At 37.6% G+C, this 18192-nt stretch overlaps 1 protein-coding gene across 8 annotated transcripts in view; it reads left to right on the plus strand.

Annotated features, from left to right (window-relative positions):
- EDA (ectodysplasin A) overlaps positions 1 to 18192 on the plus strand; it is a gene marked incomplete at both ends in the record, with an annotated part of 430893 nt that overhangs the window by 289680 nt on the left and 123021 nt on the right. For 7 of the 8 annotated variants that reach the window (XM_080795674.1, XM_080795673.1, XM_080795679.1 and 4 more), the window contains one exon: positions 11573 to 11678. In XM_080795674.1, coding sequence (XP_080651800.1) covers positions 11573 to 11678 — 106 coding nt within the window. Of the gene's footprint in view, positions 1 to 11572; positions 11693 to 18192 lie in introns of all 8 variants that reach the window. The other variant, XM_080795672.1, reaches the window with a different exon arrangement.

Here is an 18192-nt window from a genome sequence, read left to right on the forward strand (position 1 = left end):
AGCTGAGATCCCTGTAATCTGCAGGTGCTGTTTACCATGTAATTTTACCATAGGAAACAAGGGTGTAATCAGTTAATAAAGTGTAAAGAATTAGATTTTTTTCCCTTGAGCAAAATGTCTGGCTGTGACCTCCTCCTTATGCAATAGGAAAGCAATATTCAAAGAGAGAAGGCTGTTTTGTTCATATTCTTCACCTTGCCTCTTGGAGGCCTTGCTAATGAATGCAAAATTCAAGCTAGAATTCAAGACTTTTTGTATGAGCAGTCACTGATTTTTGTCTTTGCCTTTATACTAAACAGAATATATTTTCTCATCCTACCTCTAATTGAGACTCAAATAAGGGCATTATGAATAGGTGTCCTCTTTCAGCTTAAGTGGTGTTTCATGTTGTTTTCATCTGTTTTTCATTGAGAAAATAGAAACCATATTTAAAACATTTTCATATACAGTCCATACCCTTCTAATAAACATGATTTATGAGTGTTCTATACTCATCAGCAGCCTCTCTTAAGGGACTTTAAGCTACTCCTACTACCCATGGGAGCTACGGTTGTTTCTGCTATCTGAAGGAGTTTGTTTCTCCCTTAGCCTTCCTCCTCTGGAAGCTTGAGTTCTCACAAACTCCCATCAGACCCTTTGGAATAATTAATATATGAGCATATTCTCCTACTATGGCCACCGGGATACAAGAATGTGCTAGAGGCCCTACCAGAACACCCACAGAAACTGAGACCATGAGGGAACACAGAATATGAAAAAAATTCTGGAATATAGTTGGTGATGGCAAGGAGGGTCTCCATCTGGACTTCAAAATACCTTTCCCCCTAGAAATGGCATATACTATAACATACTTCTGTAAAACTCACTTACCTGGACAAATTCACCTATCCAGACCACAACCAGGAATCAAGCAGTAAACAAATGGCCTCTAAACTGCCAGAGAATATGCATTTTACTTACTGGAAAAGCCATTCAAAAATGCACTGACTGCCTGTTTATTCTGTTTGTACATTATTCTAATTAGTTTTAACAAGATGTCATGCCTATAGCAGATTATAAGCAGTAAATTTAAAGGGACTGGAAAAGATGTTATAGGTAGGTGAAGTAAAATCTGATAGTTGACAGCAAGAGAAAAAAAGCATTTTAAAAAGTTAAGAATTCAAAAACCAACCACAATGAAACACTATATCCACAAAAATGGTTAAAACTTAAAATACTGACAATGTCAAGTATAGTAAAGATGCAGAGAATCTGAACTCTCATACATGGCTGATGGGAGTATAAAATGGTACAGGTATTCTGGAAAACAGTTTAGCAGTTCCTCACAACAAATACATACCATATAAACCAGAAGTTCTACCCTGGGGTGTTTACCCAAGAAAAATGAAAATATATGTCCCCAGAAAGACTCATACATAAATGCTCATATCAACTTCATTCATAATAGCCCCAAACTGGAATTAACCCAAATGTCCCTCAATAGATAAATGCATTAAAAATTGTGGTATATCCATATAATAAAATACTATTCAGCAATAAAAAGGAAGGAACTACTGATACCCAAAAGAACATGGATAAGTTTCATAGACATTATGTTGAAAGGCAGAAACAACAAACAAAAATAAGTCAACCATATTGCATGATTCCATATACTTAAAGTTCTAGAATGAGAAAAACTAAGTTATGGTGATAGAAACAAAAACAATGGTTTCCTGGATTAGGAGATAGAGCTGAAGAATGACTGGAAGAGTCACAAAGGAAAATTCTGGGGTGATGGAAATGTACTATATCTTGATTTCGGTGGTGGTTACAAAGGTATGTATGTTTTTCAAAACTCCTTAAACTGTATGTTAAAAATGTGTGCATTTTGCTGTCTATAAATTATAGTTCAAATTTTCATAAGGTACAAAAATTTACAAAGGAAAAACCGTCAGAGGATACCCCCTCTTGCAGGATAAAACCTAAATTTCTTAACATGATCTGGCCCTTATTTAATGTCTCTTGGCTCATTTTTTGCCATCCCACCCCACCTCATTCCATCTATTCTAAGGTACTTGTGTTTTCAAAAACTGCCATTCTCTTTCCTTTGAACCTCTAAACACAACGCTCTCTTTGCCTGGAATTCCTTTTTAGCTTCCCATTCACCACTGAATCTTCAACATCCTTCAGGACTCAGAGGTAGCACCTCCTCTAAGAAAACTTGTCCACTCCAAATCTGTATTAGATGCTTTTCCCTTGCTCTCAGAGAACTGTACAATTCTAACAAAGTATGTATTGCTCTGTAATACAGTTATACTTTTTAAAAACTTAAAACTGTAGTGGACTGGGGCCATTTACTGTACAACCAAATAGTCTTATACATATTCAGTAAACCCTCAATTAAATCATAGATTGTAGATATGTTTCTCTCCAAATAGCTGAAGTTTCAGCAAAGTTATCAAGAAAACTCTTTATCCAGGGTGACTTGTTCTTCTAGAGTTGCAAATGATTGAGATTTTATTGTAAATAGCGGTTTGGGTTTATATTATTAGTAGTATGATAGCTTGTTTATATTATAGGTCAAGTAACTATTTATGGGCTTTATTTGGAAACCCTGACAGACTTTATTAAGTTGATTCTATAGGAAAATCCATTTTAAATTCCAATCAAATGATTTAAAAATACTGCTCAGTTGAACTGTGTGAAATTATTGATATTCAAGCATTTTGGATACAAAACAATAATTTCATATAGTTCAACCTAAATCTTTTTAAATACAACCCTATGGCAAGTTGGAGATTATCTATATATTCATTTATTAATTTTATATTTAATACATGAATATATTCTGCAAGACACTAATCATGTATGGCTATTGGGTATAATTGTTCTATGTAAATAGTAAATCACAGGATTTTGAAGAAAGTTTGTGTAGAATGGTAAGGCCTTCTTAAGTCCCACCCATTTTTTTTTTCAATTAGTCAGAGATGCAGCAGACATGAGTGTTCTGGAATTGTTTTTTGAACTAACACTAGGATGAAAATGCAGATTTATTTCCTCTTTTTTAACCCTCAAACTATCTAACCAGTGTAATTGGAGATTAATTTTAATAATAGTAATACTAGCATTTATTGAGTGCATATTAAATGCTGGATTCTGGATTCTGTATTAACCCTACAACTACTTTATGTGCAAACTACTATTACTATCCCTATTTACAGAAGTGAAAATTAAAATTTAAATAACTTGTCCAAGGTTACACAGCTATGAGTGTCAGAGTCAGCATTAGAATCATTCTCAATCCTACTATTCAGTCCACAGATTACCTCAAGCATATTTTTTTAACCACAAAGAAGCACTCATACTGCAAGATTATGATTGACTTAAATAACAATATACTTAAGCTATGATTATCATTAGTGAAACCAGACCCATTCACATATGAAACATTATATTATTATGAGAGATCGTCATAAGACAGTAGAGGACTAAGTACCAAATGAGTCTTATAGACTGTGAGTGCTGTAGGAGTTCTGTGGAGTCTAGGAAAGGAAGCACTTGTGCGCTATGTCATGGCAAACTCCCAGAAGACTGTTGACATAACTGGTACTATCCAATCATAATTGGATGCATAGCATTCTGGGAACAAGCCAAAAGTTCACCACAAATAGGAATGTGAAAAAGTTGTGCATGTATAATAATGCAGTCCCAGAGGGAGGAACAACCTGAAGTCTAATTCTGGGCAGATATCAGTATAGTATGTGAGGGAAGTTAGAAATTTGTGACTGAGCTCTCTGAACCCTGGAACTATGTGGAGAAATGGGACTTGAAGGATTACTTATTAGATATTTGGAGCAGAAGAAAAGGGATTCAGAGGTTAACCAAAATTTCCTGGTGGGAATGATTGGAATAATGCATCAGAAGTAAAAGGATTTGGGGTAGAGGAGGCGTTAAGATGGTGGAATAGGACAACCCAGGGCTTGCCTCTTCCCTCAAACAACGCAAATCATTTTGAACAACTAGGAAATTGATCTGATAAGAAAGCAATCTGCACAATTGTAGGGAGAGAACCTGGCAGATGCAAGGTTTGGAGATGTGAAATGGGGGAGGAAAAGGCCATGGTGCTGGGGGGGGGGGCAGGTAGTGAGAGCCCTTTTCATGAAGAGAATTCAGGGAGAGAGCAAGAGAGCAGCACATAGGGTTTGTGCAAGATGCCAGGGTACAGGGATCCCCTGGGTCACACTGGGAGAGAATATTCCCCTTCCTGTAGTACATTTGGAAGAGGGTATATTGCCTGTCTAAGGACAAAAGGCCCACCATGTGGGTGCCATTGAGCAGCCATTTAACAGCAGGGGACAGAGGTGCACTGAGGGCAGATAACAGTTGTAGCTGTTTGCTGTGCTTCACCATAGACTCCTGGCACCTGGGCGACCATATGACTACTTTTCTGGGACAGAATGGTGCCTAGCACAATGCTACAAGTCTCCTCCTCAAGGGGAGGGGAGCATATCAGCATCTTGCCCTGTACCTTAAGAGTTGGAGTTTTGAATACCAGCCGCTGGCCAAAGATAAAACATAGAACTGTGGCTGGGCATGCCAATGGCCCAGGCACAGACAGGTTGAGTGCAGGGATCTGATGAAAGCCTGGGACACTGGAGGGGAGATTGTTCACTTTTCTGTGAGGTCCTCCTGAACAGCAGTGGCTGGGAGTTCCCCTACTTTGGGACGAGAGGGCGGGGGTGATGCAACCTACCCCACACACACACACAATTCCCCCACCCACTGGCACAGTCAGACATCAGAGCGCACCTCCAGTGGAGGACAGACTCACACCAAAGCTTGACCCCTTCACCCTACAGAAGCATCTTTACTAGGGCAGTTCTGACTATGAGGCAGCACAGCAGCCTTCTGCCTCACAAGACCAACACAGGCTGCACACACACATATAAGTCTACTGATCCTAGAGTACTCAAAATTGTCAGTTACTTCTGGTGGAAATAGCGCCAGGCTTCTTTTTTTTTTTTTCTTCTTTTTTTTTTCCTTTCTTTTTCTTTTTTTTTTTTCCTTTTTTAAAAAGTTCTTTATTGCCTTTTTTCCCCTTTTTTTTTCTTTCTTCTTTGGAATCAGGCTTCTAGTTTTTTTGTTCATTTGTTGGTTTCTTTCCTTTTCTCTCTCTCTCTGTCTCTCTCTCTCTTTTTGGATCAGGCTTCTTTTTTTTCTTTTCTTTTTTCCTTGTTTCTTTTTCTTTGGAATCAGGCTTAGAGTTTTTTGTTTGCCTGTTTGTTTGATGTTTTGTTCCTTTTCCTTTTTTCTTGGATCAGGGTGTTTTTTTTTTTTTTTAAATCAGACTTATCCTAACAAAAAATTAGAGGACACCTATTTAAAAGTCAAAACACCAACTGCAAGGAGGAACTCTGCACAGGACGGAACTGTAGAAAAGAGTAGCCAAAAGACAACAGCGGCATGCACACAGCATACACCAGAAACATATCCTGAAGAGCCAGGCCCTGGACAGTGTATGACACCTTCTTAATATAGTATTACTCTCAAGAGCAGAAAATATAATGAGCTTTCATAACACACAGAAAGCAGAAACCTAGATGTAATGACAAGATGGAGGAACTCTCAAAAGATAGATCAAGAAGAAATCACAGCCAGGGATTTGCTCAAAATAGACATAAGCAATATATCTGAATAAGAATTTAGAAAAATTGTCATAAGACTATGAGCTGGGCTGGAAAGAAGCATAGAATACACCAGAGAAACCCTGGGCGCAGAGATAAAAGACCTAAAAACTAGTCAGACCAAAATAAAAAATGGTATAACTAAGATGAAAAATCAACTGGATGTAATCACAATGAGGATGGGAGAAGTAAAGGAACAAATAGGTGACAGACAGAAGATAAAATTATGGAAAATAATGTCGCTTAAAAGAAGAGGGAAAGCCCCTATTAGATCATGAACATAGATTTAGGGAACTCACCAGTTCCACAAAGCACAATAATATCCATATCATAGGAGTCCCAGAAGAAGGGTGGGAAAGGGGGCAGAAGGTTTATTTGAACAAATTGTAGCTGAAAACTTCCTTAATCTGGCGAAGGAAGCAAGCATTCAAGTCCAAGAGTCACAGGGAACTTCCCTTAAAAAATCAACAAAAACAGGTCAACACCAAGATATATCATACTGAAATTTACAAAATACAAAAAATAGAATTCTGAAAGCAGCTAGGGACAAAAGATCATTAGCCACAAGGATAGACACATAAAGTTAGCAGCAGACCTCTCCACAGAAACGTGGCAGGCCAGAAGAAAGTGGCATGATATATTTAACATGCTAAATGGGAAAAATATGCAGTGAAGAATACTATATCCAGCAAGACTGTCATTCAGAATAGAAGGAGATATAAAGAGTTTCCAGGACAAGCAAAAACTAAGGGATTTTGTGGACACTAAACCAACTCTGTAAGAAGCATTAAAGGAGACAATTTGAGAGGGAAAGAAAGACCAAAAAGCAACAAAGATTAGAAAGGAACAGGGATAATCTACAGGAACAGTGGCTTCACAGATAAAACAATGGCAGTAAATTCATATATATCAATGATTACTCTGTAAATGGACTAAATGCTCCAATCAAAAGATATAGGGTATCAGAATGGATTTAAAAGAAAAACGAGACTCATCAATATACTGCTTACAAAAGACTGGTTTTAGACCCAGAGACATCTCCAGATTGAAAGTGAGGGTGTGAAGAATCATCTATCATGGTAATGGATATCAAAAGAAATCTGGAGTAGCCACACTTAATCAGACAAATTAATTTTAAACCAAAGACTGTAATAAGAAAAGAAGAAGGGCACTATGTCATAATAAGGGGGTCTACCCAACAAGAAAATCTAATGATTCTAAATATTTATGCCTCCAACTTGGGAGCACCCAAATATTTAAATCAATTAATAACAAACTTAAGGAAACACATTGATAATAATACAATGATGGTATTGGACTTATATTAATGGGAAGATCATCTAAGCAGAAAATCAACAAGGAAACAATGATTTGGAATGGCACACCAGACCAAATGGATTTAACAGCTATATGCAGACCAATCCATCCTGAAGCAGCAGAATACACATTCTTTTCAAGTGCACAGAAGACATTCTCCAGAAGAGATCACATGCTGGGTCAAATATCAAGACTCACCAGTACAAAAATACTTGATCATACCTTCAACATTTTTAGATCACACCACTATGAAATTTGAAGTCAACCACAAGGAAAAAATTGGAAAGACCATAAATATGGAGGTTAAAGAACACTCTACTAAAGAATGAATGGGCTAACCAGGAAATTAAAGATGAAATACAACAATACATGGATGAAAATGAATATGAAAACACAACACTCCCAACTTTTGGGATACAACAAAGGTAGTCCTAAGAGGAAGGTATATAGCAATACAGGACTTCCTCAAGAAGCAAGAAATTCTCAAATACACAATCTAACCTTACAACTTAAGGAGCTGGAAAAAGAACTGCAAATAAAGCCCAAAACCAGAAGAAGGGAAATAACTAAGACTAGAGCAGAAATAAATGATATAGAAATTTAAAAAAAAAACCAGTATGTCAAATCAATGAAACTAGGAGCTGGTTATTTGAAAGAATTAACAGAATTGATAACCTCCTAGCCAGATTATAAAAAAGAAAAGAGAAAAGACCCAAATGAATAAAATCACAAATGAAAGAAGAAAGATCACAAAAAACACCACAGAAATACAAGAAATTATAAGAGAATATTATGAGTAAATATATACCAACAAATTGGACAATCTGGAAAAAATGGATAAATTCCTAGAAACATATACACTACCAAAACTGTAACAGGAGGAAATTGAAAATTTGAACAGAACCATAACCAGCAAAGAAATTGAAGCAGTAATCAAAAATCTCCCAACAAACAAGAGTCCAGGTGGCTTCCCAGGGGAATTCTACCAAATACTTAAAGAAGATACCTATTTTTCTGAAGCTGTTCAAAAAAATAGAAATGGAAGAAAAACTTCCAAACTCACTCTAGGAGGGCAACATTACCTTGGTTCCCAAACCAAGGACCCCACTGAGTACAGATCTATGATGAACATGGATGCAAAAATTATCAACATGATACTAGCCAATAGAATCCAGCAGTACATTAAAAAGATTACTCACCATGACCAAATGGGATTTATCCTTGGACTGCAACTCTGGTTCAACATCCACAAATCAATCAATGTGATACAGTACATTAATAAAAGAAAGTAAAAGAGCCATGTGATCCTCTCAATAGATGCAGATAAAGCATTTGACAAAGTACAGCATACTTTCTTGATAAAATCCCTCAAGAAAGTAGGTGTAGAAGGAACATAGCTCAACATAATAAAGGCCACATAAGAACCACAGCTAACGTCATCCTCAATGGGGAAAAACTGAGAGCTTCTCCCCTAAGGTAAGGAATACAACAGGGACGTCTATTCCCATCAATGCTGTCAACATAGTACTGGAAGTCCTACCCTCATCAGTCGGAAAACAACATAAATAAATAAATAAATAAATAAATAAATAAATGGCATCCAAAAGGGCAAGGAAGAAGCCAAGCTTTCACTCTTTGCAGAAGACATGACACTCTATGTAGAAAACCCAAAAGACTCCACCAAAAAATTGATAGAAAGATTCATGCATTCAGTACAGTGTCAGGATATAAAATCAACATACCAAAATCTGTTGCATTTCTATACTCCAATAATGAAGTGCCAGAAAGAGAAATCAAGGAGTAGATCCCATTTACCATTGCATCTAAAATCATAAGACACCTCAGAATAAACCTAACCAAAGTGGTAATAGATCTGTACTCTGAAAACTATAAAACACTGATGAAAGAAACTGAAGATGACACAAAGAAGTGGAAAAAAACCGTTCCATGCTCATGGATTGGAAGAAAAAATATTGTTAAAATGTCTATACTACCCAAAGCAATCTACACATTCAGTGCAACCCCTATCAAAATACCACCAGCATTTTTCACAGAGCTAGAACAAACAATCCTAAAATTTGTATGGAACCACAAAAGATCCCAAATAGCCAAAGCGATGCTGAAAAAAGAATCCAAAGCAATGTTGAAAAAGAAACCAAAGCTGGAGGCATCACAGTCCCAGACTTCAAGCTGTATTACAAAGCTGTAATCATCAACACAGCATGGTACTGGCACAAAAATGGACACATAGATCAATGGAACAGAACAGAGGACCCACAACTATCTGGTCAACTAATCCTCCATAAAGCAGGAAAGAATACCCAATGGAAAAAAGACAGTCTCTTCAACAAAGGGTGCTGGGAAAACTGGACAGCAACACACAGAAGAATGAAACTGGGCCACTTTCTTACACCCACACACAAAAATAAATTCAAGGGGCGCCTGGGTGGCTCAGTCAGTTAAGTGTCTGCCTTCGGCTCATTTCATGATCCCGGGGTCCTGGGATTGAGCCCCACATCAGGAATCCCTGCTCAGCAGGGAGTCTGCAGCTCCCTCTCCCTCTGCTGCTGCCCCTGCTTGTGTTCTCTCTGTCAAATAAATAAACAAAACCTTTAAAAAATAAAATAAATTCAAAATGGATGATAAACCTAAATGTAAGACAGGGAACCATCAAAATCCTAGAGGAGAAAACAGGCACCAACTCTTTGACCCTGGCCACAGCAAATTCTTACTAGACATGTCTCTGGAGGCAAGAGAAACAAAAGCAAAAATGAACTATTGGGACCTCATCAAGATAAAAGTCTTCTTCACAGTAAAGGAAACAATCAATAAAACTAAAAGGCAACCAGTGGAATGGGACAACATATTTGCAAATGACATATCTGATAAAGGGCTAGTATCCAAGACCTAGAAAGAACTTATCAAACTCAACACCCCCAAAATAAGAAAATTCAGTTAAGAAATGGGTGGAAGACATGAGCAGACATTTCACCAAAGAAGATTTCGAGACAGCTAACAAACACATGAAAAGATGCTCAACATCACTCATCATCAGGGAAATACAATTCAAAACCACAATGAGATACCACCTCACATCTCTTCTGAGTGGCTAAAATTAACAGTATAGGAAACAACAGTTGTTGGCCAGGATGCAGAGAAAGAGGAACCCTTTTGCACAGTTTGTGGGAATGCAAACTTGTAGAGACACTCTGGAAAACAGTATGGAGTCTCCTCAAAAAGTTAAAAATAGAACTCCCCTACCACCCAGCAATTATACTACTAGGTATTTATCCAAAAGGTACAAAAGTGCTGATTCAAAGGGGCACATGCACCCTGTGTTTTAGCAGTGTTTTTAGCAGCACTATAAACAATAGCCAAATTATGGAAAGAGCCCAAATGTCCATCGACTGATGAATGGACAAAGAAGATGTGGTATATATATTCAATGAAATATTACTCAGCAATCAAAAAGAATGAAAGCTTGCCATTTGCAGCAACAGGGATGGAACTACAGTGTATTAATAAGTCAGTCAGAGACAAATGTCATATGATTGCACTCATGTGGAATTTAAGAATTAAAACAGATGAACACAGGGGAAGGGAAGGAAAAATAAGATAAAAACAGAGAGGGAGGCAAACCATAAGAAATTCAAAGTGATAGAGAACAGTTTGAGGGGAGGTCAATGGGGGGATGGGCTAAATGGGTGATGGGCGCTAAAGAGGCAACTTGTTGGGTTGAGCACTGGATATTATATGTAAGTGCTGAATCACTAAATTCTCCTGAGACCAATTTTACACTATGTGTTAAAAAATAATAATAACTGGTGGCAATGATGGTACATCCTTATCATGAAATACAATATAGTCATTAAACATGAAGACACAGATTACTTGGACCATAGAAAATATATTTTTTGAATGAAGAACACAGGGTATAAACAGTAGAAAACCAAGTGAAAATAATCTCACTTATATAAAAAATATATGTGTAGAAATACAATGGTGGTTATCTAGGAGAGATGAGATTCTTGTGATTTTTACTTTATTCTTTATTTTTAATATTATTTAAAGTTTTACAATAAAAATAAAGCTAAGCTATGCTCCAAAAAATTAAATGTATTTGTACAGTGGAGGAGAAGATGGGTTCAGGTTTTAGGTACACTGATTTCAGGGTAAGTTAGACTGTCTACAGAAAGCCAGTTTTTTTGTTTTGTTTTAGTTAATTTTTTTATTTTTTTATAAATATATAATGTATTTTTAGCCCCAGGGGTACAGGTCTGTGAATTGCCAGGTTTACACACTTCACAGCACTCACCATAGCACATACCTTCCCCAATGTCCATAACCCTACCACCCTCTCCCAACCCCCCTCCCCATAGCAACCCTCAGTTTGTTTTGAGAGATTGTCTCTTATGGTTTGTCTCCCTCCCGATCCCATCTTTTTTCATTTATTCTTTTCCTACCTCCCAAACCCCCCACATTGCTTCTCCACTTCCTCATATCAGGGAGATCATATGATAGGAAAGCCAGTTTTTATGTTGGCTCTGGTTGATGGGGGTCAACCTTTAACTCATCTCCTTTTAATTTTGTAGATGGCCCTTCTGAATTTCTTTTTCCCTGAAGAAAAATCATACTCTGAAGAGGAAAGTAGGCGTGTTCGCCGCAATAAAAGAAGCAAAAGCAGTGAAGGTGCGGATGGTAAGTCTGTTTGGGTGATCTTTTATCACATGTTATGATAAATGAGGAGTACCCTTTTGAGCACTGCCTTCTCACGTGTGCTTCACTATCTCACATATTTTCCGTTGACCAAAGGTCACAGAATTTTTTTTCCTGCCTAAACTACAAATCAGTCCATATAGCTTGACACAAAACTGACTATACAGGGATCCTCTCTCCTCCAACTCCAGATATTTTCAGTCCTTTCAAGTGTATCTGAGAGCCATGGTAGGATTTATATCTCTCAAGATCACACTCCATAAGGACCTCACCTCTCCTGGGGACACCCCATATCTATCTACTAAGGCCACCAAGAAGATTCAGTCCTATTCTTGGAATTGACAGAATGTCATGGTGGCGCTTACATGGTGTGTTAATCCCAATGGTAATCATGTCAATGTTGGTATGAGCTACCATGCTCAAATATGAATTAGAACTTCGAACTCATCTGTAAGCTCCTTGAGGGTAGGGGCTCATTTATCTTTATATAACTGTAGAATCTATCCCAGTACCTGGCAAATTGTTGGTGTTTGTAATGAAAGTTGATGATGTTGATTTCCCTGTCAGCAAGTTTATGATGTGCCATTAGAACCCTTCTTACTGAGGGTGAAACAGTTTTGAATTGACTAGCTATGCATTTTGTGGGGCATAACAAGATGCTGCACTAGCTCCTGGGCAGGGTCTTTGAATGCTATTTCAACATCACTTTGTCAAATGACAGAATGTACCTCCTTGGACAGGAATTTGTGGAACACAGAGATCTGGACTGCTGCAAAGCCATCTGGATTTAAAGACAGCATGTGTCTACCCCTATCAAAATATCACCAGCAAAATACATTTAGGTTTATCATCCATTTTGAATTTATTTTATTTTTTAAAGGTTTTGTTTATTTATTTGACAGAGAGAACACAAGCAGGGGCAGCAGCAGAGGGAGAGGGAGCTGCAGACTCCCTGCTGAGCAGGGATTCCTGATGTGGGGCTCAATCCCAGGACCCCGGGATCATGAAATGAGCCGAAGGCAGACACTTAACTGACTGAGCCACCCAGGCGCCCCTTGAATTTATTTTTGTGTGTGGGTGTAAGAAAGTGGCCCAGTTTCATTCTTCTGTGTGTTGCTGTCCAGTTTTCCCAGCACCCTTTGTTGAAGAGACTGTCTTTTTTCCATTGGGTATTCTTTCCTGCTTTATGGAGGATTAGTTGACCAGATAGTTGTGGGTCCTCTGTTCTGTTCCATTGATCTATGTGTCCATTTTTGTGCCAGTACCATGCTGTGTTGATGATTACAGCTTTGTAATACAGCTTGAAGTCTGGGACTGTGATGCCTCCAGCTTTGGTTTCTTTTTCAACATTGCTTTGGATTCTTTTTTCAGCATCGCTTTGGCTATTTGGGATCTTTTGTGGTTCCATACAAATTTTAGGATTGTTTGTTCTAGCTCTGTGAAAAATGCTGGTGGTATTTTGATAGGGGTTGCACTGAATGTGTAGATTGCTTTGGGTAGTATAGACATTTTAACAATATTTTTTCTTCCAATCCATGAGCATGGAACGGTTTTTTTCCACTTCTTTGTGTCATCTTCAGTTTCTTTCATCAGTGTTTTATAGTTTTCAGAGTACAGATCTATTACCACTTTGGTTAGGTTTATTCTGAGGTGTCTTATGATTTTAGATGCAATGGTAAATGGGATCTACTCCTTGATTTCTCTTTCTGGCACTTCATTATTGGAGTATAGAAATGCAACAGATTTTGGTATGTTGATTTTATATCCTGACACTGTACTGAATGCATGAATCTTTCTATCAATTTTTTGGTGGAGTCTTTTGGGTTTTCTACATAGAGTGTCATGTCTTCTGCAAAGAGTGAAAGCTTGGCTTCTTCCTTGCCCATTTGGATGTCTTTCAGATATTTTTCTTTAAACAGTATACTTAAGAGGAACCCAAGAGACCTTAGAAGTAGGAGTATAGAATGTCTAGAGGTCCTGGGATTCAAATAAATTTCTAGCCTTTCACCTGGGAAGCTACAGAACCATTTCTTTTCTTTAAATTTGAGCCATTCCTATTACTCTATTGAGTGTATGCTAAATTTATTCAATGCATTCACCAAATATTTACTGAGAAAATATAGCAGTTTGTTATAATTATATAATGGAAATGCCAGAAGGATAGTGGCATTATCTGTTTTGTTCACTTTTATAGCCGCGTGGCCTAGAAAATGACCTGGCACATAGGAGACCCTCAATGGATGTTTCTTTTTGCCCTCAATGAGCTTAACTTACAGTGTAAAGAAAATAGACAATAAATAAATAAATTTGTTGGTGGTAAATGTTGCAGAAGGAAATATAGCAGGGAAAATGGGAAAGAGTGTTGTGTGCTGGGAAGTTATCAGGGAAGATCCCTCCAATAAGGGAACATTTGAGAAGAGATTGGAATGAAACGAAGGTATGGGCCCCATGTATATTGTGAGGAGGAGAAGAGAGAGAAGAAATACTAAATACAAATGCTCTGTAGCAGAAATTTTCTTGGTATGTTCTAGAAAGATCAGTGTGGCTAGGAGCAAAGTGAGCAAGAAAGTGTAGGAAGGACATGAGATCAGTGGGCAAAGTCAATATAGACCCTTGTAGGACAAGGTAAGTACTCTGACATTTATACTATGTAAATGGGGACCAATTGGAAGATTTTGAGCAGAGACTCGACAAGGTCTGGCCTCTGTTTTAACATACTATCTCTTTCTGAGGTATTGAAAATAGCTGCAGGAAATTTTGGTGGGAATGCAAACTGGTGCAGCTACTGTGGGAATCAGTATGGAGATTCCTCAGAATGTTAAAAATAGAACTACCCTATGATCCAACAATCCCACTATGGTGTATTTTCCCAAAGAATACAAGAACACTAATTCAAAAAATACAAGGACACTATGTTTATAGAAGCATTACTCACAGCAGCCAAGATATGGCAACAACCCAATTGTCCATCAGTTGATGAGTGGATAAAAAAGATGTGGCATATATACAGTGGAATATTATTCAGCAATAAAAGTGATGAAATCTTGCCATTTGCAATGACATGGCTGGAACTAGAGAGTATAATGCTAAGTGAAATAAGTCAGAGAAAGAAAAATGCCATGTGATTTCACTCATATGTGAAATTTAAGAAACAAAACAAATGAGCAAAGGAAAAACAAGAGACAAACCAAGAAACAAACAATAGAGAACTATGTGATGGTTACTACAGGGTAGACGTCTGGGGAAATGGGGATTAAAGAGGGCATTTGCCATGATAAGCACCAGGGGAGGTATGGAATTACTGATCACTGTATTGTACACCTGAAACTGATACAGTATTGTATATTAACTATACTGGAATTCAAACAAAAAATCAATAAAAAATCAAATGAGAAAATAGGTGCAGGGAGAAAGAACAGAAGCAGGATGACCGGTTAGGGGAGTATACCAATAATCCAGGGAAAAGATGAGGTTGCTTTAGACCAGGATGGGGACCATGTGAGTGGTGAGAGAGTGGTCAGATTCTGGGTAGATTTCAAAAGAATAGCTGACAGGATTGTCAGATTGATTAGATAAGTAGTATGAAAGACAGAGAAAAGCCCAGGATGATGCCACAGTTTTGGACTTAAGGTACTAGACTAGTAGAAATGCCATTTCTGAGGTAAGAAAAAAACAGAGGAAATACAGGTTAAAATGGTACAGAGAAAGAATCAAAGATTCAGTCAGGTGAAAATAGAGGAGCATGAGGTTTAGAATGGGTCTAAACTTAAGTGACAATCAACTGAATATAGGCTGCTGTATGCATAAGATGCTTTATATGAGCATAATGGTAACCACAAATCAAAAACCTATAATAGATACACAGGAAATAGAGAAAGGGATCCAAGCACATCACTAAATAAAGCAATCAACCACAAGGGAAAAGAACAAGAGAAGAAAGGAAAAGAAAAGAACTAAAGATGGGGCACATGAGTGGCTCAGTCTGTTGAGCTTCTGACTTCTGTTCAAGGCATGATCTCAAGGTCCTGGGATCAAGCACTGCATCAGGCTCCCCACTCAGTGGGGAATCTGATTGTCCCTCTGACCCTCCCCCCACTCCTGTGCTTGCTCTTGCTCTCTCTCTCAAATGAATAAATAAAATCTTTTTTAAAAAACTAAATACATAAATAAATAAATAAAATAACTAAAAAACATAATACAAGTAACAAAATGGTACTAAGTACACCATTTATAATTATTTTGAATGTAAGTGGACTAAATGCTCTAATCATAAGACATAGGTGACTGAATGGATAAAAAGGCAATGCTGCCTACAAGAGACTAATTTCAGACCTAAAGACTCATGCAGATTGAAAGTGGAGGGATGGAAAAACATTTGCCATACCAATGGAAGCAAAGAGGGAACTGAGGTATCAGTAGTTCTTTTTTTTTTTATTTTTTTTTAAAGATTTTATTTATTTATTTGACAGACAGAGATCCCAAGTAGACAGAGAGGCAGGCAGAGAGAGAAGGAAGCAGGCTCCCTGCTGAGCAGAGATCCTGATGCGGGGCTCGATCCCAGGACCCTGGGATCATGACCTGAGCCGAAGGCAGAGGCTTTAACCCACTGAGCCACCCAGGTGCCCCTGAGGTATCAGTAGTTCTATCAGATAAATCAGACTTAAAGACAAAGATTGTAACAAGAAACAGGACACTACATAGGGGCACCTGGTTGGCTCAGTCAGTTGAGCGTCTGCCTTCAGCTCAAGTCATGATCACAGGGTCCTGGGATCAAGCCTCACATTGGGCTCCCTGCTCAGTGGGGAGTCTGCTTCTCCCTTAACTTCTCCATGTGCGCCCACTCGCTCTCTCTCTCTCTCTCTCTCTCTCTCAAATAAATAAATAAATAAATCTTTTAAAAGAAAGAAAGAAACAAAAAATGAAGAAACAAAGAAAGAAGCATTGTTAAAAAAAAAAAAAAGACACCACATAATGATAAAGGAAGCAATCCAACAAGAGGATATAACAATTCTAAATATTTATGGACCCAAGATAGGACTATCAAATATAAAAGGTAATTATTAAAAGATATAAAAAAAGAAACTGACAGTAATACAATAATAACAGAGAACTTTAACACTCCACTTACATCAATGGATAGGTCATCCAAACCGAAAATCAACAAGGAAACAGTGGCTTTCAATGACACACTGGACCAAATGGACCTAACCAATATATTTAGAACATCCCATCCTAAAACAGCAGAATGCACATTCTTTTCAAATGCACATTCTCCAGAATAGATCACATGTTAGGCCACAAAACCAATCTCAGTAAGTTTTAAAATATTGAAATCATATTGTGCATCTTTTTTGACCACAATGGTATGAAACCAGAAATCAATCATAAGAAAAAAATCTAGAAAGAACACAAATACATGGAGGTTAAGTAACATGCTTCTAAACAATGAATGATTTCTTTAAGAAATCAAAGAGGAAATTAAAAAAAATACATTAAGACATATGAAAATGGAAAAACAATGATCCAACATTTTTAGGATGTGACAAAAGCTATTCTAAGAGGGAAGATTATAGGAATATAGGGCTGCATCAAGAAGCAAGAAAAATCTCAAATAAACAACCTAAACTTTAACCTAAAGGAGCAAGAAAAATAAAAACAAGTAGAGCCCAAAATCAGTAGAAGGATGGAAATAATAAAGATTAGAGCAGAAATAAATGAAATAGAGGCTGAAGAAATAATAGAACAGATCACTGAAACTAGGAGCTCATTCTCTGAACAGATAACATGGAACTGGAGGTTATGCTAAGTGAAATAAGTCAATCAGAGAGAGACAATTATCATAGCTTTTTATTCATATGTGGAACATAAGGACTAGAACAGAGGAACAGGGGAAGGGAGGAAAAACTGAATGGGAAGGAATCAGAGAAAGAGACAAACCATGAGAGACTTTGGACTCTGGGAAACAAACTGAGGATTACAGAAGGGAGAGGGAGATGGGCAACTGGGTGATGGGTATTAATCAGGGCATGTGTTGTGATGAGCACTGGGTGTTATAAGCAACTAATGAATCCTTGAACACTACATCAAAAACTGATGATATACTATATGGTGACTAAGTGAACATAATAATTTTAAAAATGGTAAACAAAAGTGATAAACCTTTAGCCAAACTCACCAAAGAGAGAGAAATTACTTAAATAAATAAAATCAGAAATAAAGGACAAATAACAGCCAGCACCAGAGCAATACAAACAATTATAAGAGAATATTATGAAAAATTATATGCCAACAATTGAACAACCTAGAAGAAATTTCTAGGATAAACTCCTAGAAACATATAACCTTAAAAACTGAAAAAGAAGGGTTTCCTGAGTGGCTTAGTCGGTTAAACAGCTGCCTTTAGCTCAGGTCATGATCCCAGGGTCCTGGGATCAAGTCCTATATCAGGCTCCCTGCTCAATGGGGAGTCTATTTCTCCCTCTCCCTCTGCCTGCTG

This window comes from Martes martes (assembly GCF_963455335.1).
Source record: "Martes martes genome assembly, chromosome: X".
In the NCBI taxonomy this organism is placed as follows: Eukaryota; Metazoa; Chordata; class Mammalia; order Carnivora; family Mustelidae; genus Martes; species Martes martes.